Raw genomic sequence first — 20,866 nt, forward strand, 5'->3', positions numbered from 1 at the left:
GAATCAAGAACCAGTTCTTGTAGGAAACTGGTTCCCAGTACTGCAATTATGTGTGTCAGAGGCAGTCTAGAGCATGGATATGGAAATTTATTCTTATTGCACAAAATGACGAGATAAATGGTAATGTGGAAAACTGCATCCAGGACAGAAACAACCGCATGGTGCTGCTAACACAACTTTGGTTCTTTGCAAGCACCTGCCAAGACTAGCTTAGTCTTGGCAGGTGCTTGCCAAGACTAAGCTGGGTTTAAGAACCCAGAGTGGAAGCTGAGTGAATACCAAACTGAGTATGCAGACCATTAACTTCAACAGGTAACAAGCAAATGAGGAGTGAGGCTGCAGCCTCCCTTTCTACCTGTTCATCTTTCTAAAGTAGAATCATTGTGGCGATCGCTCACTTGTGCTGTTTTTTTTTGCTTTGTGCGGTCAGCGTTGTATTCTACTATGAGAAAGATTTTAGAGATGTGTGTCCTCATTAAGGATTTCTGTTGGTGTGTGGGGTTGTAGCCTCAGGTTTATGTTGCTAAATGGTGATTATGAGACAGTTTCTGTCAGCTATTTACAGAGTAACATGAAAGTACAAACCAACAATCACCACTTGAGGAACCTAACCGATGTAAGACTATGCATTTTTAAATCCCATTAACATGATTTTATGTTCATTTTAAGTTGACGGACAAATAATTGTCCAATAATTACTCCAAATAGAGTATCTAGGACAGCCGACACATATCCGTTTACTTACTAACGTTCCCTGACCCTAACCAAACACCCACTGCCAGCCAGACGTTAATAAAAAATAAAGACCGTTTACCGTTTACTACCAAATGAACATGATGCACAAGCAGCTCTGCCCCTACCAGAGAGTATGATTTAATTTGTAAAACACTCATTGAGGAGGGTTATCACTCCTGAAATCTAAATAGGCAAATCATTTCCAAATGATCATGTTGAATTTAATTTAAAACATCCCTGTATCTGTACAAAATTAACAAGTTTTTACATCTCTATGTGTGGAGTGAAGCTGTGGAATAGACTAAGTGAAGAACTGAAGCAATCAGCATGACTACCTCCTCCCTGCAAAGTGCAGGGAGGAGGTAGGGTTTTGATCGGATGTCTCACCCACTATTTTCACACTAGGGATGTGTATATATGTGTGTGTGGGTGCAACTTATATATATATTTAAGTTATTTATAATTATTATTGCTTTGTTTTCCTTTTGTTTTGTTTTGTTTGCTTGTCTCTTTTTCTCTGTTGTTGTTGTTATACTATTTAAACATGTTCAAAATAAAGATTCAATTCAATTCAAAATTCTGCTTCTAAATAATCCATTCTCACTGAAAGCAGTGTTTTTTAACTATTGAAGAACAGTGACCTAAAGGCATGCTATCAAGTTATAGCGTCGTCATTTTGCCAAGAGAATAACAGAGGTAGAGCCAAAGCAGGTCTGCTTCCAGAGCAGACAGATGCCAGGAACCCAGAACAAATTTCAGGGGTGGGCGACTGTGGACTGTAACGCTCATGTTAGCTACATGAGAAAACCAGACAATTAGGATTCTCAGAGATAGAGAAAGAAACAGTCTTTGTCTGCAACCATCCATTTGCTTTCGTCTCTGCAAGACGAAGCTGATAAGTATCTTGTAATATCCATGGTTGAGCTATATCCACTGGCGAGGCTGCCGTGACATACTGAATGGTCTCGCCACAAACCTCAGGTTCATCTGAGTAGAGTTACACCACAGATAAAACGGTGCTAACAGCTTCCTTTATCTGGCAGCCAAACTGCTGTATCAATTTCTCTGATCAAAGATATGAAAATCATTTATTCTTCTGACCTACGAGCACATTATGAATAAATTCTCATAAACACAGCCCTCATTTTGAATTTCATTCTTTCGCACGATGTAAAATGGACTGAGGAATAAGTAGTTGAAAAACATGATGACAGATGAGTCAAACAGCGCAATGGCTTGACTGCAGTCTGCCTTGCATTGAGTGTACTGCCAAGTGTTGCACACCAAGTAGAGACAATAGGCTGAAAATTATCCCTGACGGTATGCAGCCTTTGGCCTAGATTATTAATGACGTTTGCAATCATAAATTACATTCACAAGATTAGCAGGTGAATTGATCCGTTTATTTGGGGCAGAAAATAATTTAAGGAAAGACAGTGATGTTTTTCTTTTCTTCATGTTTAAATTATGCTGGCATTGCTTTCAGACTCTTTTAGCTGCAAGACCTCTGTTTGCATAGAGTACTGTGGGAAAACTTTGTCTCTGACTAAGCACTTTATCCATGAGCTTGTGTTTTTTAATCATGACATTTAGTTAGTACATGATGGATCCCATTTCTGTCCAGGGCAATACAACAGGAAGTGCTTTAGATCAGGCCTACCTTCTGATAAACATGTGTCTTCAGAAAGTTACGATGTCAAATGATGGCTGAAATACGTAAAAACAAAGTAAAGTTTGTATCTAATAAGACTAAAAATGTAACTAAATCTTTTACTGAAGACAACTGTTTGATCACCTGCAAAGTAGCCATCAATTATGGTAAATGAACTGATTCTTATACAGCGCTTTTCTACTCTCCCAGAGTACTCAAAGCGCTGTATACAACATGCCTCATTCACCCATTCATACAAGCACTTCTAAACACAAGTGCAAACTAAACGACATTCACACACAGTCATACTCCGATGAACACATCGGAGGGCAACTTGGGGTTAGTATCTTGCCCAAGGATATTTGGCATGCAGACTGGGGAAGCCAAGGATCGAACCACCAACCTTCCGATTAGTAGCTGATTTGCTCTACCACCTGAGCCACAGCCACCCTGTGTGTGATCTATCACACACAGATCACAACATGCTGACATGATGAACATTTCACAGTTAATAAAATGCATAAAATAATTTCTGCTACAAATTGCTTCATTTTTTCAGTACTGGGGCGTCTTAGTGCAAAGTCTGGGATGAGGAGGATATACTTAATGACGATTATGTATATGACTACATTTTTACATTTTGGAAGTAAATAATAATATTTTTTTTAACCAGATGTTCCCCACTTATCCTAGACACTAGCTCTTTCAAAAGGCAGCAGACCCGACAAGGTATATCATCTTTATCACCTAAACTTGTTTTTGCTTACAACACACTGAATCATCTCATGAGTCTAAACTAAAACAAAGCCTGTAACCAAAACCAAATTCCAGCATGCTGCATGTTTCTGTTTTGCACCTGAAAGTCCAGGTTCATATGAGTTCAGCTGGACTAATTGACACAGAAGGAATGAATGAATGGTCTACATTTTGATCATAAACAAAGTGTGCCATTGTGAATGCAGACACAATGGATTCATCTGTCTGCACCTCAGCTAATCATTTCCCATTAGAGGTTTTAAAGTCCCGCTTCAGATGAATACCTTGCAGTTGACTCTGAGTTTAGAAAGGGTTTTTGTATTTTGATAGTCATTTAAGTGTAGAGTTAATATAAGAAGAAGAAGAAGCTGCTTATCATTTGTTGACTGCTTTAGTAAACACAACTAAAGCTGTGGAGATATAGTTAATATTTTTGAAATCAGAAATCTTATAAAGGTTATTATTTCAATGTCCAAGATGTAAATATGACACTAGGGTTTGAAGAATTAATTAAAAGTAAAAGCTACATCTCAGATCTGGGGGTTAGGGTTAGGGAAGATATGTTTTTTATTTGTCCTCAAATTCATCATTTATATAGAAAATAAGCCGCAATAAATTTGGTATGTACCAGTTTCAACTGTTTTAGATTTTTAAATACTCTCTATATAAAGATTTGTGATTTTTTTTTTTATTGCATGTGACATTTTTAAGTATTTATACAAACCTCATTGTGCTGTAAGCTCAGACAGTTGTAAAAGCATAGTAAATACCAACATCATCCTATAAAATACTCAAGAACTAAGTTGTTTGAAAACGGTGCAAAGAAATGCCAATGCATCTCAGCCATTTCAGGTCAGAGACAAGAGAATCTGAGAAGGTAGATAAACTAACTGCTGAGAAATGCTAACAAAGATTAGTCAATACACAGACAGGGGTAAGTTTTGAACTGAATCCTGATGTTTTCCTCAAAACAGCTCCTGTTTTGATGCTTTCACTGGGCAAAAAACTATTCATCAGATTCATCCTTTACACTATTGGTATTAGTATTGCTGTCCAAATGCATAGTGAATTTGAATATTTACATAATATACAGTGTATTCTCTGAATCCCACAGTGTCTCATAAAAAGGTTGTGCACAAAAATTCCCAAATGCTCAATGTTCACAATTGAAAAAAAGCTATTACTATTACTCATCCTATTAATTCTATTCTACCAAAGATGGCTTTATTTCACCAGAGAACTTAGCCTTGAGATATTGTTCAATTAACAGAAATAAACAGGTCCGGAAACAAAGCCCACATTATGCTTGTGTCTGCTAGCAGTCTGCTAATAGCTAATAGCAGACTGGTCGATTAAGTATTTCTGACAAGCCACATTTCTTGATTGCATCTGTAACGAAGCTGCTAATAAGCTGCTATCATTCATTCTGGACTGTCTGGTGATGAAATGTGAAAGACTAGAAAGACAACCCCCAGTACTGTAGACCATCATGCATTGCCCTGAAAGAAAAATTACAGGTGGACGAAAGGCATGAAAGCAGCACTTTTCAAAGTGAACAGCCACAAAGTATGTTCTAAATATGAATTAGGAAAAAAATTGTATATTTTTGTAATTATTGCTCTTATATATATAAGAGCAATGACATTAATATTAACAGTACAGAGAAAATCACGTTAGGTCGTTGGCTCGTAACCCTAACCCTCGACAACTTAAATATCAATACTAAATGAATTATTTTGAATATCTGCTAATGCAAACACAATGCTAGCTAGCTAAGACTAAATTTAACGTTTGCTAACATTAATGCTACCAAAATACAATATTAAGGTAGTTACATTTTGCTTTTTAAACTTATTTAGAATTTTTGGGGGAGGGTGTGGTGAGTCATGTTAACATCACTGATTTGTGAACTCTATAAATCTTTAAAATAAGAATCATAATAAAGGTTTCTTCTGTAAAAACAACCCTTGATTAGCAGAATATGACTCCAGGCTGATCTCATACAGATCAGTTGATCTCCCAGTGAACCTTAAAACTGTCTCACTATCACTACACTCATTAATACATCTGTCATCAAGAAGCAGAAGGGCTGAATGAGATTTCTTTGTGCCATATTTACCACAAAACTCAGGTTTCAGTGACTTTTTAAACACCTGAGCTACAACTGGACGACAGATTTAGAGGTTGTGATGTTGTTGACACCCAAAAGGTCAGTTTGCTCCATGTAGTGAACAGGGACATCTGAATCACACCAGTGAGGTCAGCAAAGGTGACTCAGGGTTCAGATGACCATTTTTGCCCCTCTCCGACCTTTTCACCGTATCACTATATTTCCGTAGGTTTGCTGAGATAGTGCTCTGAGTAACAGGCAGAAAACCCAGACTGGTGCTATTTATAGAACGGAGCTAAAGTAACCAAGGGGAGCTTCAATGCAAGGCCAAATTCCAGGAAGTCGGTTCAACAAACTCTGAGTCTAACCACAATCTCCGAGCTGATTTACTCTGAGATCAGCAACTCTCAGTTTCCTTTTTAAGAAAGTAGGATGATCAAAGTAAGTTCAATCAACTCTGAGTATGTTCACCCTGAATTGAATGTGTTTGTAGAGAAAGAAAGCAATTCTCAACAGAGCTTCAATACTAAGATTCACCATGGCAACGATTAACTAAAGAACAGATCCCCTTTTTATCCAGTGAACCAAGGCATATGCATTCAGGTCAAGTATAATGTCATAATTTTACATTTAAATTTTAAATCTAATCATCTAACCTGACAGGAGCAAGGGTGGGTAGGCACTGAGGGTAAAAAATATGGAAAAACAAATAAGACACAGAAATGATGGATATTAGTTAACTAGATAGCAATATACTCTGGGATGGATCTGCCCTTTTATTGAATAAAAAATACGTTTGTGAGAACTTTTGATTGTTTCCTCTTTTTTTAAAAAATTAGTCTAATTGATCAGTAAAACTTAAGGCTTCCATTATTTCTGCCATTTATGCTTCAAAATGAGATTTACAGAAAGACTATGCTTTAATTTTCACCAGTTTAACCACTAATAATTTAAGCTAATGACAGTCTTCACTGACATACATTAGGGTTATTTTCTTGGAGAGACAGCAGATATGTTTTAATAATAATAATAATGGATTGCATTATTATGGGGCTCTTTTCGAGACCCTCAAAGCACTTTACAATTCCACTATTCATTCACACACTGGTGGAGGCAAGCCACATTTGTAGCCACAGCTACCCTGGGGCAGACTGACAGAAGCGAGGCTGCCATATCACGCCATTGGCCCCTCTGGCCATCACCAGTAGGTGAAGTGTCTTGCCCAAGGACACAACGACCAAGACAGACAGAGCTGGTGATCGAACCGGCAACCTTCCAGTTACAAGATGAGATTCCCAACCCCCTGAACCACAGTCGCTCCGTTTTAATGTTAATGTTACCGTTAGTACTCATTGTAAATCCGTAAAAACAAGTCTTGAATGTAAACTTTTTATTTATATTCATCATATAATTCGTCTTGTAAGAAAAATCTAACCTTGGTCTTGTTTTAGCATTTTTTTGACTATATAAATACACATAGCACAGTACAGTAGTACTTCAGATTATTTAAAAACACATTTAGACAATTAGTAGTTGTTTGAATTATATTTTTAATGGTTTTGCAGTGGTGTGTATAATGGTGGTGGATACAGACAAGATGCTTAATGGTCAAACATTAGCTACTTTGATATATTTTGGGGTCATGTCGGTTTAGTGAGTTGTTTGAATGGGTGAAAAAAATGAATTGAGACAGGTCAGTTTGGAGCCTGATCATCGATGCTGACGTGATATGTACAATATATATTTATTTAAAGTTTATTTGTTCAGCATTGTCTTGCTGATGATCTTTTGTAGTACATGTTAGTCCAGAACTATATAGCATTCACCGTTAATGGTGCCTTCACAGATTTACAAGTGACTCGAGCCAATGTTTACAAAAGCATCCCTCTATACAAGGATGTTGGTGTTTGATCTGTATATTGGCAACAAACCAGATAGACACCACTGAAATGAGAGACCATGTTTTCCAAATTGGTCAGATAGTTTTCCAAATCACCTTAAGCAATAGGGGTTTTTTTTTTTCTCAAATTAAAGCTAGGGCCAAATTCTCTGACAATGTCAGAAAGCCTAACAAGGTCAGTTTTATTTGTTAATGGAAATCCTTCATAAATAGATGATTTGAGGTTCACAGATAGAATCTTTGATTGTCTTTTTTTTTTTTGCCTGTCCCGTTTGGTTCTCTTGCCATTAGAATTAGTGTCTAAAGGCGAAGAAAGATGCCCAGCGGATTTACTTTACCAAATGGACCATCCCAGCCTTGCCGTAATGGTAAATGGCCTGCATTTGTATAGCGCTTTACTCAGTCCCTAAGGACCCCAAAGTGCTTTCAGTCATTCACCCATTCACACACTGGCAATGGCAAGCTACATTGTAGCCACAGCTGCCCTGGCGCACTGACAGAGGCGAGGCTGCTGGACACTGGCGCCACCGGGCCCTCTGACCACCACCAGTAGACAAACAGTATCTTGCCCAAGGATATTTGACATGCAGCCAGGAGGCAGCCTGGGATCGAACCACCGACCTTCTGATTAGTGGCTGACCTGCTCTGCCACCTGAGCTACAGCCACCCCGGTCTATTTGATTCACCCTTTAGTGTTTATTTTATTTTTTATTTTCACTTGTTAGATACGGGACAGACTTGAATGAGGAAAAGAAAAGGGAGAAAGAAAGAGGGGGAGGAAAAAACAGCGGAGAAGAGGGGCGGGGATAAAGGGCAAAAAACAAAAACCAACAAAATAAGCAGACAAAAAATACATATATCAATCACCTGGATCACCTGTTGAGAAAGAAAAAAGAAAACAAGCAGAAGAAAACGAGAGCAATAGAATAAACAACATCATGATGATCTATGGGAATATAACAGTGAATACTAAATGTTAAACATTATTGTGCAGCAGGTAAGATCGACAGCGCTCAGTGTGCTTTAAGGTAGGAGCCAAAAAGGGTGTAGTTTGTGTGTGTGAGCACCCATGTGTACACCTGTGAGCATGAACGCGGTTGTTTTTAAAAGGTTCCTACATGTAATGATCTGTTAGAGGGTGTGGGGAGCCACAGCCCCGTCCTCCAGGGCATGAAGCAGGTATGGAGGAGATCAAAACTCCAGACATCCGGAGGCCCCCAGAACACAAGAGACCAGGGAAGACCAACAGAGGGGCAGCCGCGCCACTATCCCAGAAAGAGCTGAGGAGAGTCCCAGATGAGGGGTCACTCAGCAGCCGCGGAGCATAAGCCAGGGGGGGTTGCAGTGACGGGCCCGGGAGCTCCGCCGGCAGCCAGCTGTGCCAGAGTGACCGAGCCCCAGGCCGAGAGGCCGAGGGCACCCCACCCCCGAAGTAGCCCGAGCGAGCCCCAGGCTCCAGGCCCCGATAAGCAGCCACCAAGGAGTGAGCCGGTGTGTACCTGGACGCCCATCCCCGGACACAAAGACCCACCAACGCACCGAAGTCTGAGGGCATCTGCCACTGGCAGGGGTAGTGGTGGATTGTCTTTTAAGAGTTACCATTTTAGCGCTACACTGTTTCATTGTTCTTTTTATACTTATTCAGCTCTTCTGCTTTTACATGAAAAACAAAGATTGTATATTTTTGACAGTTCTAAAATCGAAAAATATAATCCTTCTGTTTGCAGGTGTAGCACTCTCATCAATCAACTATATAATCTATGCAAATATGTCATAAGATACGACATCCTTAAACTAACCCTTGCCTGTGCGTATTGTAATCAGCATGACTGCTGGTTGATGTCACAGAATGAAACCACTTAACCCCCTTTTCAGGCTGACAGCCAGAGGGGATTAAAGGGATCAGATGACTGTATTCTACCCATAATGTCTGTTCACCTCATCTGTTGGAATCACGTCCTTTGTCTGCCACAGAAAATCTGCACTTTTTCTTATGTCACATCAACAGACACTTAAGCTTATATCTTTAAATCTATAAATGTAAAAATTTCTTTAAAAAAACTTAATTCCAACTTATACCTTTTATTGGTCTGACCAGTAGATAAAGCAAGGCAGTTTTTCCCAAAAAAAAGAAAAAAAAAAAAAGAATTAAAAACCAGGAAAATTCATGTATGTTAGACGCCAGCATGGAATTAGCAAGTTCAACCAGAAGATGAGTCAGGTTAACAGAACAACTGGGCTAGGTTTATCTCAAACTGTCCACACAAAATGAACAGCTACGTCTGCTTATTACTTTATGTTGGGAAACAAATGGTTACAATGAAGTGCCGACTACATGTATCGCACAAGCAGCATCACCAGGTATGGGAAGGAGGGGGCTGGAAGACTATTTCAGGCTTCTGTGACATTTTAAAAAAGTTTAATCAACCTGCAGGCAGTTTCTCTGTGACATCAGCTTCAGTCAGGTACACTAACAGCATAAGATTTCATTAAGTGAAACACTCATTTCTTGACCTTTACTGCTCAAGAAAAACATCTTGTTCCTTTGCTCAGTCAACCTGATACCAAACAGTTAACTAGGATAACTACAGTCTGCTATGTGTGAACTTTTCAAGATTCTGTACCACTTAAGCAGGAGTTTGGAACCCTTTGTTTTACCTCATTGTTTTACCCTGATATGAAACAAAAATGTTAAATTGTTACATTCAGTCTCCATCTTTAGTCTGACCTTACCTCCACTCTGCACTGTGACTAAAGACTAATGCGTGCACAAGAATCTCAGGGTTATTACGAGTGGAGAAGTGTGAATAATCAGTTTGATCTTTCTATTTAGAATTCTGTTATTTACTAGTTTGTTGCTACAGATCACACATCTCAGAGAGTCAGCTGAATGAAAGCAAATAAAATTTTCCAGGTACCTTTTCTATTTTTTATATTCAATTCTCTATTTTTCTCCTTTTCCCTTTTTAAATTTGGATTCCATAACAACGAGAGTAGCTTTTGTTTAAAATTGTGAAATGAAGAATTACAATCAAATTAAAATTAAATGGATTTTAAAAGTGCAGTACTGTCCAGTCAAAAGGAGTTTTTTTACATTATAAAGCAGCCATTACCTTCTATGTATAACTATTCACCAATGGACAGAATACATTTGTACTAGCTGTCACTCACCCAGGCGGGCAGACACATCCAGCCAGACAGGGCTCGTGTGATAAGCAGGTGAGGTTGAGCAGGTAAGACTCACAGGTGCGCTCACAGGACACACCCCTTCCCGGCAGGAGGCCATCCTCCCCTTCTGAACAGTTCTGGTAGATTTGACCTTCTGGACACAATCTGTCTGTAAGTAAAAATGACATCACAGATTTTTTGTAGATTTTTGGTGTCAGTTTTAAACTGACAGTGAAGAAGAGTGAATAATGAGTTTGTTAGGTATGAATGCTGAACAACATAAACACATCAATGTTTTTGCTCATGTATTATTAATCTTTACTATCAAAAAAGGCACTTTTTCACATTTTCTTAGGACTGTAATTTCTCACAGTACTCGCAGTATGAAAGTTGATATGACACAAACATATATATCCACTGACTATTTTTCTTTTGGCTACTTCCTTTAGGGGGTATCACAGTCAGTCACCTGCCTCCATCTCATTATATCCCTAGCATCCTCCTTTGTCACACCCACCCTCTGCATGTGCTCCTTCACTACATCTGTGAATCTTCTCTATAATTCCTCTGCACATGTCCAAACCATCTCAGCCCTGCCTCTCTAACTTTGTCTCCAAACTGTTCAACCTGAGCTGTCCCTCTGATGTATTCATGACTAATCCTGTCCATCTTGGTCTCAAAAAAACTCAACATCTTCAGCTCTGCTACGTCCAGCTCAACTTCCGATCTTTTTGTCAGTCCCACTATCTCCAAACCGTACATTATAGCAGGTCTCACTACCATGTTGTAAACTTTCTCTTGTTGTAAACATATACCATGTTGTAAACTTTCACTCTAGCTGTGATCCTTCTGTCACAAATCAGCCTGACACTCATCTAGACCCACTCCACCACACTCGAACATTCTTTACTTTTCTTATGTCTGTTGTTTTGGATGGTTCACCCCAGGTATTCAAACTCACCCAACTTCATTATTGCTTCTCCTTGCATGTCCACTTTTCCTCCTGTCTCCCTTCACAAATATATTCTGTCTTCCTTCTACTAACTTTCATTCCTCTTCTACACAGAGCATACCTCCACCTCTCCAGACTCTTTCAACTGCTTCTTACTCTCACTACAGATCAACATATTAGCTGCAAATATCATCCACAGACACTTCTATCTGACCTCCATCACAATTTGTAATCCCACCCCCACCATGAACCCACCACTGCACACCTCACGTTGTCTCACTGTGCTTTTAAATGTCCTGCACTATCCTCACATACTTCTTCTTCTCTTGGCTATAAGGATCCACAAAGACACAGTACAACTTCTTCTGACCTTCTCTATACTCTCCAATAACAAAGCAAACATCACATCTGCAGTGAAGCCATACTGCTTCTCACTGATCATCACCTCTCTTCTTGACCGAGCTTCAACATATAGTAAGGTTCATAGTAAGGTTCATCCCCTTTGTCCCTCTGTAGTTACTACAGATCTGCACATCACTCTTGTTCTTTAAAACTGGTACCAGTACACTTTTTCTCCATTGCCCAGGTATCCTCTGACTCTCCAAGACTGTACAGGTCCTTCTCAAAAGATTAGCATATTGTGATAAAGTTCATTATATCCTGTAATGTACTGATAAACATTAGACTTTCATATATTTTAGATTCATTACACACAACTGAAGTAGTTCAAGCCTTTCATTGTTTTAATATTGATGATTATGGCATACATAACTCACGAAAACCCAAAATTCCTATCTCAAAAAATTAGCATATTTCATCCGACCAATAAAAGAAAAGTGTTTTTAATACAAAAAAAGTCAACCTTCAAATGATTATGTTCAGTTATGCACTCAATACTTGGTCGGGAATCCTTTCGCAGAAATATCTGCTTCAATGCGGCGTGGCATGGAGGCAATCAGCCTGTGGCACTGCTGAGGTGTTATGGAGGCCCAGGATGCTTCGATAGCGGCCTTAAGCTCATCCAGAGTGTTGGGTCTTGCGTCTCTCAACTTTCTCTTCACAATATCCCACAGATTCTCTATGGGGTTCAGGTCAGGAGAGTTGGCAGGCCAATTGAGCACAGTAATACCATGGTCAGTAAACCATTTACCAGTGGTTTTGGCACTGTGAGCAGGTACCAGGTCGTGCTGAAAAATGAAATCTTCATCTCCATAAAGCTTTCCAGCAGATGGAAGCATGAAGTGCTCCAAAATCTCCTGATAGCTAGCTGCATTGACCCTGCCCTTGATAAAACACAGTGGACCAACACCGGCAGCTGACATGGCACCCCAGACCATCACTGACTGTGGGTACTTGACACTGGACTTCAGGCATTTTGGCATTTCCCTCTCCCCAGTCTTCCTCCAGACTCTGGCACCTTGATTTCCGAATGACATGCAAAAGTTGCTTTCATCCGAAAAAAGTACTTTGGACCACTGTGCAACAGTCCAGTGCTGCTTCTCTGTAGCCCAGGTCAGGCGCTTCTGCCGCTGTTTCTGGTTCAAAAGTGGCTTGACCTGGGGGAATGCGGCACCTGTAGCCCATTTTCTGCACACGCCTGTACACAGTGGCTCTGGATGTTTCTACTCCAGACTCAGTCCACTTCTTCCGCAGGTCCCCCAAGGTCTGGAATCGGTTCTTCTCCACAATCTTCCTCAGGGTCCGGTCACCTCTTCTCGTTGTGCAGCGTTTTCTGCCACACTTTTTCCTTCCCACAGACTTCCCACTGAGGTGCCTTGATACAGCACTCTGGGAACAGCCTATTCGTTCAGAAATTTCTTTCTGTGTCTTACTCTCTTGCTTGAGGGTGTCAATGATGGCCTTCTGGACAGCAGTCAGGTCGGCAGTCTTACCTATGATTGCGGTTTTGAGTAATGAACCAGGCTGGGAGTTTTTAAAAGCCTCAGGAATCTTTTGCAGGTGTTTAGAGTTAATTCGTTGATTCAGATGGTTAGGTTAATAGCTCGTTTAGAGAACCTTTTCATGATATGCTAATTTTTTGAGATAGGAATTTTGGGTTTTCATGAGTTATGTATGCCAAAATCATCAATATTAAAACAATGAAAGGCTTGAACTACTTCAGTTGTGTGTAATGAATCTAAAATATATGAAAGTCTAATGTTTATCAGTACATTACAGGAAATAATGAACTTTATCACAATATGCTAATTTTTTGAGAAGGACCTGTATTAAAAAAGTCCACTGCCTTCTCTCCTAGACATCTTCATTATTCCACAGACATGTCACATTGGCCAATTGTCTTTTCACTCTCCATCATCTTCATACCTGCCCTCACTTCCTCCTTACTAATCCTCTGCACTTCCTGATTCATTAATTTTCCTCCATCTGTTCTCTCTCTCATTTTCTACATTCATAAACTCAAAATACTTCCTCTATCTTCTTAACACACTCTCTTCACTTGTTAGTACATTTCCATATCTATCCTGAATCATTCTAACCTGCTGCACATACTTTCCAACTCAGTCTCCCTCCCTACCTAATCAATGCAAGTCATTTTGTCCTTCCTTGTTTTCCAGCCTCATGTACAACTTACTATAAACACTTTCCTTTCCCTCTTCTCTCTTTGCTGTTCACCCAGCCTCCCAAACTTACTTCTTTACTTTCTTCATCTCCCTGACTATCCCACTTTTCTTTGCTAACCTTTTCCTTTTATCACTGTCTTGTACTTCCTCATTCTACCACCAAGTCTCCTTGTTCTCATTTCTTTGTCCAAAGGACAAATGCCTTCTTGGTAGTTTCTGACTTCAGCTATACCCTTCCAGTCATCTATAACTCTTCCCTACCATCCAGATCTTGTCTTAATATCTTTCTGAACTCTGAGCTCGAAACTCCTCTTCAACTTCTATTATTCAATTCTTGTTTTTGCCTTAAGATTAAAAAAAAAAGATCAGATTAACAAAATCAAATGGACTCACCAGTGCCTGTTTGTGTTTGGGACACCAGTCTACCATTCAGACAGAGCCTGCAGGAGGGCACAGAGAGACATTACTCGCCTTAATGATGGCAACTGCAGAAAATTCATAGAAGTTTCACATATTTAAAATTAAATACAGGTTTGGTACTTTGGTGATAATGTCAATATACTGCAATGGATGTAGTTTCTTTTATTTGTCCTCTTACATTGACTTTGTTCATTTTTGGTAATTTCCCTAATATGAGTTTCAACCAAATTAGAAATTTAAAGAACAGATTTATACTCCCCAGGTGATTCAGTCTTTCTCAAGGTGGAAATTATATTAGCTTTCTTCCACACATTGTATTGTTTCACCAAAAAGGTTGCTGATTACAGCTGGTCCCTATACAATTTAAACAAACAGCCTGTGTTACATTACTTGACAGAAGTCTTCTGATGTTGGATCTCTGGACAGAACTTGCCAGAAATCCAACATCATTTCCAGCAGGAAAGAAATGTTCCTGTTTTGTTTTTTGTTTTTTGTGGAACTCTAAAACGTAATATTTTTAATATGCAGGGAAGAACCTAATAAGCTCTTGGCCTAACTTAAAGTAACAATTTGAATTAAACAAAGCAACTTTTTTCTATTTTGAAAATCTTTTAATTTTCAAAATAGTCTTTTGTTCTTTCAAATATTTGACTTGAAACACTTGATTGAAAAGAATATCTCTAGAAAAATATAAACTTTTCTTACACAGATTTTCCTTTTATGTGGTCGTGACTGACAGGAGGTGGAGCTTTATATCACTATGGAGCCTTTTTATTGAGAAAAAATGAGGAAATCTGAACCACAGCAAACCAGAAACTTTAGACTCCATTGTTCTGAAAGTAAATTCTGCTCCTCAGTACTGCATTATTTTAACTGACTAAATTAAAGGCAGTTCCCAGTGTTTTCTGCGCTTTCTCTAACTGCTAACTAAACTGCCTCATGTAATATCAGTAATGTCACAGTTCATTGTTACAGAATTTATTTACAAAAACATAAATAAAAAGGAGCTAAGTCTAGACTGAAGGCAGAAATGAAGGGGAGGAGCTTACTGAACGCCTGCTGAAGTCATGATCACATCTCCTGGTTCATAATCTGCTCCGAGGAAACTGCAGGGGCACTCGCTCCTGGAAAAAAAGAGACAACCTGACTTGAACTTGTGACAAACCTAAATGGACCGACCACACACATAAACATACATACACTGCTTAATTTTTTTCCTTACCAATGTTAATTACAGAGAAGTGGAGGGGGGCAAAATAGACCAGTCTTACTTGAAAAAAATGCAGTACTGTATGATTTATATAATATACATTGTGGTAATTTATGTTTAGCTAAGGCTAAAAGCCTTTGTAACATATAGGCCAGTGCCACACATCAGCTTCTGTACTACAAATTCTTTCTCACTGGTTATCAGATATCTGTCGTCCCCAGCCCGAGTGGGAATGAAAGGGGGGTTTCACGATGAATTCCTTGATGTAACTCTATCACATGGTAAGTAAGGCACGGCGCTGCACTAGGATGTAAAAACCTGGGACATTTAAGAGGAATTAAGCTGCATGTCTTCTAGGGCAGAGCAAGCTAAAAAGGAGAGCACAATTACCGAGGTCCTCTGGGTCTACAATGTCTGCAGCAAAGATACTAGGTTTTCTACTTAAAAGCTGACCTAAACTTCAGAGCAGATACAAATATCACTTTGAGTGGATTGGTTTGGTGGAGTCACTCCAGCTTCACCACCCTCCACATCAGCACAGCAGGTAGTACTGAAGCTGCTCTGGGTATTAAGTCCCACCTGCTTCATCATATAAATATTTCATCATTTTTTGCCTTTACATACTTCTACCTGCGAATATCACTTCCTCATCCTTACCTGTGCACACAGGTGTGTGTTCGGTGATTGTAGAAGGAACCCAGAGGACAGACGCAACCTTCCTCACACTCCTCCCCACAGTGCTGCGGGACAGAGAGGGAGGAGCAACGGCGCTGGCAGGAGGACACACAGGTGCCGTACTGCATGTTGGCAGGACAGGTGACAGCTGCAGGGCAAGACAGAGTTCAGCAAAGACTCAGACTCACAGTCAGTTTGGCCTTTTAATGGGAATTAACTTGATGATGGCGTCACTGTATTCTTCATCAAGTTATCAAATTTAACAACAAAGTGTGGAGCTACTGATTGGAGCAGAATGATGGTTTGTGTATGTCTTTTTTCCCCTCCAAGGGAAAAAAGACATACACAAACTTTGCATAAATCTGTTAATTCATCATTTAAAACTTTAGTTTGTCCAGTCATCTCTAAAGTGTGTGACATGCAAGAGAGACAATAAAAGCAAGCTGAATGGACAGTGCAGTATCATTTAAGGTTCGTGACATCAGTTCGTCCACTGAGTAACGTTCAAGAAATAGACCTGATATCTGTTGTCATCCATAAAACCAGTGAGGCACATGTCATTAGTGTGCTCCAGTATTTAAACAAAGAATGATGTTTGTTGTGGATCTCATTAAAATGCACTCACGTGTCTAACTTAATGACTCACACTGGAATAAAAATAGGATGACAAACTCCTGTGGTTGCCCCGTGATAACCCTAAACCTGTCGGTGACCACTTTGAGTGTAGTTTCACCTTTCAAGACATTCCATACCTTCTTTGGGAAAATTTTTGGTAGGAAAATTTTCCAAAATTAGTCTTAAGCTGGCACTGATACTGTTTGATCTAAACTGATTTTTTTTCCATGTCATTCTCTAAAAGATTAAACTTCCATGAACAGTTCTACCAATAACTCATATGACATACTGACATATATATTGAAATATCAAAATGTCCTCCAAGCTGAAATTTGAAAATCATCTGTGACCTTGAACGGTGAGTTGGGAGAAATATTTGGATTTGATATTAGACATGAAAACAAAAAATATGTCAGAAATAATTGCTAATTTTGACATCTCTGTAGCAGCAGGTACATTCTTGGACAAAATATGTTTGGCGTGAATGTGACTCACCACAGTCAGATATCTGTGATCGAAAGTCAATGATGACGGAGAATCGACGGCAGTGGCGAGCATAGTGGGCCAGCGACGAGCAGAGGCAAGGCGTCCCACACTTACAGGTATCGGAGCGACACTGCTGATGGAAGGGTGTTGGACTGAGGTACTCATGACAGGCAGCAAACAGATCCTGATTCAGCACATCACACATTTCTGAAGCATAGGTCACTGTTAAAAATAGTTTAGAAATAATTCAAGTAAACAAGTCTTGCTCTCTGTGATTCTGATGTCATGAATCAAATACAAACCCCAAATAAAATATTTTTAAAGTTGTTCATTTATGTCATAATCATTGTAAATTCACTGGATAATACAGATAAATATGTGTGTAAAAATATAAGAATAAAAGTAGAAACTAAACTGATTTACACCTTAAACAGAGCTTGGGATACATTTTTACTGTGATATCAACATCAAAATGTCCAAAAGTTTTATAATAATACATATGTTTTATTTTATAAAGCACCACTTACGCAGTTTAACATAATAAATGTGATACGACTGAGTAAATATGTTATTTTTCTCTACTGAAACAGAAAAAGAAGGAAGAGAAACTGACCAGCCTGCTGGTGTGTATCACAGGGATCAAGCTGAGGCGTACTCAGGCTGGACAAACAAGCAGACGAAACCTTCCAGGCATTTCCAAAGAGCTGAGGAGTGCTTTCTATCATACCTGATGGAGATCTGAACCAAAACCAAAGCAAGGAATCAGTACGACAGCACACAGATAGAAAAAAAGTCATTTTTATAAAGTGAGTCCAGTGCTATCGTGTGAATGAAGAGTTGCCTTTTGATTTTTGTGGTTACAAGTGTTGTTGTGTTCACAAAATAACATTCTGATAATATCAGAATCAGAATAATTATTAATCCCAGAGGAAATTATGTGGTCACAGTTGCTCAAAGACAGTAAGAACAGTAACCAACTAAATTAAATTAAATATTGCAATATATTACAAAGTTATAAAATATAACAAAATAGCTATAATTATAAATATTACTGAATGTTACACAAAATTAAATAAGTGTAGTTGACATTGAGGTGCCCCTCTTATTATACTGACTTTTCTCTGTAGAGGATGTGACATCAAGAGTGTGCACTGTGACATCCACATCGACCCCATGGATTGAAACAGGGGTCACTGAGCATGGCAGGAGATTATATATTATTGTACTCAGTCCTAAAAATCTTACAAACATGGTGTCTTACTGACTTACTGAATCTGGATGGCATTACATTGACCTTCAGTAACACTGTGAGGAATCCTGGATTTGTTTTTGACCAGGATATGTGCATATTAACCAAATATGTAGGACTGACTTTCTTGCATTTATGATATCTCTTGAATTAGAATTAGAAAAAATCGTTTATGCATTTATTGCTTGTAGGCTGCATTACTGCAATTCTTTATCAGGTTGTCCTAAACACTCCCTGAAAGCCTTCAGTTAACCCAACATGCTGCAGTGAGAGTACTGACAGGGTCTGCAAACAGAGAGCATGTTTCAGCCATACTGACTTCTCTTCATTGGTTCCCTGTTAAACCCAGAATCAAATTAAAAAATCCTGCTCCTCACATACAAGGTCTTGAATAATCAGGACCCATCTTACCTTAAAGACCCAATTGTACTGTATCTTCCCAACAGAGCACTTTGCTCTCAGACTGCTGGTTTACTTGTGGTTCGTCAGGTATTTAAAAGTAGAATGGGAGGAAGAGCCTTCAGCTTTTAGGCCCCTCTTCTGTGGCTCCCATTTGAATTCAGAAGACAGACGCTATCTCTACTTTCAAGATTAGGCTTTAAACGTTCCGTTTTGATAAAGCACATAGTTAGTGCTGGATCACGTAACCCTGAATCCTCCCTTAATTACACTGCAATAGGGGGCTTCCCATGATATACTGAGAGGTTCTGTTCTCCTTCATTCACTCGCTATGTTTATACACCACTTTAGTTCATCTCGGGCTCCCTCCCCTCACCCCAGCAGGTTGTAGCAGACGGCTGCCCCTCCCTGAACCTGGTTCTGGTGGTGGTTTCTTCCTGTTCAAAGGGAGTTTTTCCTTCCCACTGTTCTCAAGTGCTTGCTCATAGAGGGTTCTTTGATTGTTGGAGATTTTTCTTTCTTTCTTTCTTTCTTTCTTTTGTCAGGTCTTTCCCTTAAAGCTCTTTGAAACTGTTGGTGTGATTTGAAGTTGCATACATAAAACTGAATTGAAATGCATTTGTTTGAAGTGAACTGCATTTTTTAAACTTTTAAAGAAAATATTTGCAGTATTAAATACACATTTTACTTGTACTTCTTTGATCCTTCTCTGCAACATGCTGGACCTGGAACTGATACGAGTACAATAGCAAGCTAGAAGCGACTGACACGGGAGTTCCACCTCCACCCAAGCCACTATTAATCAGATGGGTTTCACCCAATTCTCTTTGAAGTAGAATAGCTGCCTGCAGTTCTTTCTGACTTACTCCTCTTCTTTTTTTGCCACTAACTATGCAACTAAGTGTCTGAAATGACTGCAGCTGCAAAGCAAAGCAAAAACAAAACAAAAGGTTAAAATTGTGCAAGTCATCACTTTAACTACAGTCTTTTAGTAGTGCTTCAGGAAAAGTGACTTCTTAGCAGCATACGGGCACTTCAGTCAGTAACTGTGATGTATATCCATTTACAGCTGTTAGACAACATCCGCCCTTTATAGTCAGCCATTACGATACGGTACAGTGGAGCTCCTATTCCGCTAACAGTAAATTCCTTGTTGAAGTGGCATGTCCAGTTGGGCGCTCATCTAGTCCCCCTAAAAGAGCTGATCATAGAGCTGGGCTTTTGATGCTGAGCCGCCGACCAGTGTGTATTACAGAGAGAGTAAGTGTGAGAGGGAGAGCACTTCACCATCACCTCCCTCTTTGCCTCTGAAACAAGAGCATGCACTCTCTCTGTATTATTGGAGGAGGGGTTAACCAAGAGCGCAAGAGGGATCAAAGGTCAGCCAGCACACACTTACAGGAAGTCGTCTTGAATGTTGCCATTGAAGGTGCCGCACAGCCCCACGGTGTCATCCTTCCACAGCTCATCCGCCTGCAGGTAAAGGCGAAACTCCTTCCAGCTGTACTCCAGACGCAGGCCAAACGCCGTCCTCACCTGGACAAACATTGATGATAGCTCCTGGATGTGGAAGAGGTCTGCAGGAGATATATATATATAGGACATTATTTAGCTCAAAGCTGGTGGTCTGCAAAGCTTGTTCTTTTACTTTATAATTTTTCCCCAAACTATGGATCAATCTACCAGTCTACAAATCTTCTTCTTCCTTGCTTTGTTCCTGGTGCACTTTTACATCACTTTGCAAATTATCACTATAGACGGGGCATCAGCAGCACTTGTGCACCAATACTAATTAATTAATTGATTAATTAATTGTAGTTACAAACTCTATAGAGGAATCTTTAATAAATAAAACATCATTGAGTAAGAGTGACGATGAAATTTATATCACTCATATCCAAACACACATTTTAGTGGAATCCAGCACTCGTTTTAGGTAGGTGCCAGTGTAGACTGTA

At 39.4% G+C, this 20,866-nt stretch overlaps 1 protein-coding gene across 1 annotated transcript in view; it reads right to left on the reverse strand.

Moving 5' to 3' along the window:
- otog (otogelin) overlaps positions 1–20,866 on the reverse strand; it is a 73,072-nt gene that overhangs the window by 32,487 nt on the left and 19,719 nt on the right. The window contains exons 15-21 of the mRNA XM_063482736.1: positions 20,308–20,485; positions 17,874–17,998; positions 17,270–17,482; positions 16,142–16,307; positions 15,324–15,398; positions 14,248–14,294; positions 10,324–10,489 (exon numbers count right to left, since the gene is read on the reverse strand). Coding sequence (XP_063338806.1) covers positions 10,324–10,489; positions 14,248–14,294; positions 15,324–15,398; positions 16,142–16,307; positions 17,270–17,482; positions 17,874–17,998; positions 20,308–20,485 — 970 coding nt within the window. The remainder of the gene's footprint in view (positions 1–10,323; positions 10,490–14,247; positions 14,295–15,323; positions 15,399–16,141; positions 16,308–17,269; positions 17,483–17,873; positions 17,999–20,307; positions 20,486–20,866) is intronic.

The sequence above is a fragment of the Pelmatolapia mariae genome, linkage group LG1, assembly GCF_036321145.2.
Source record: "Pelmatolapia mariae isolate MD_Pm_ZW linkage group LG1, Pm_UMD_F_2, whole genome shotgun sequence".
Taxonomy (NCBI): domain Eukaryota; kingdom Metazoa; phylum Chordata; class Actinopteri; order Cichliformes; family Cichlidae; genus Pelmatolapia; species Pelmatolapia mariae.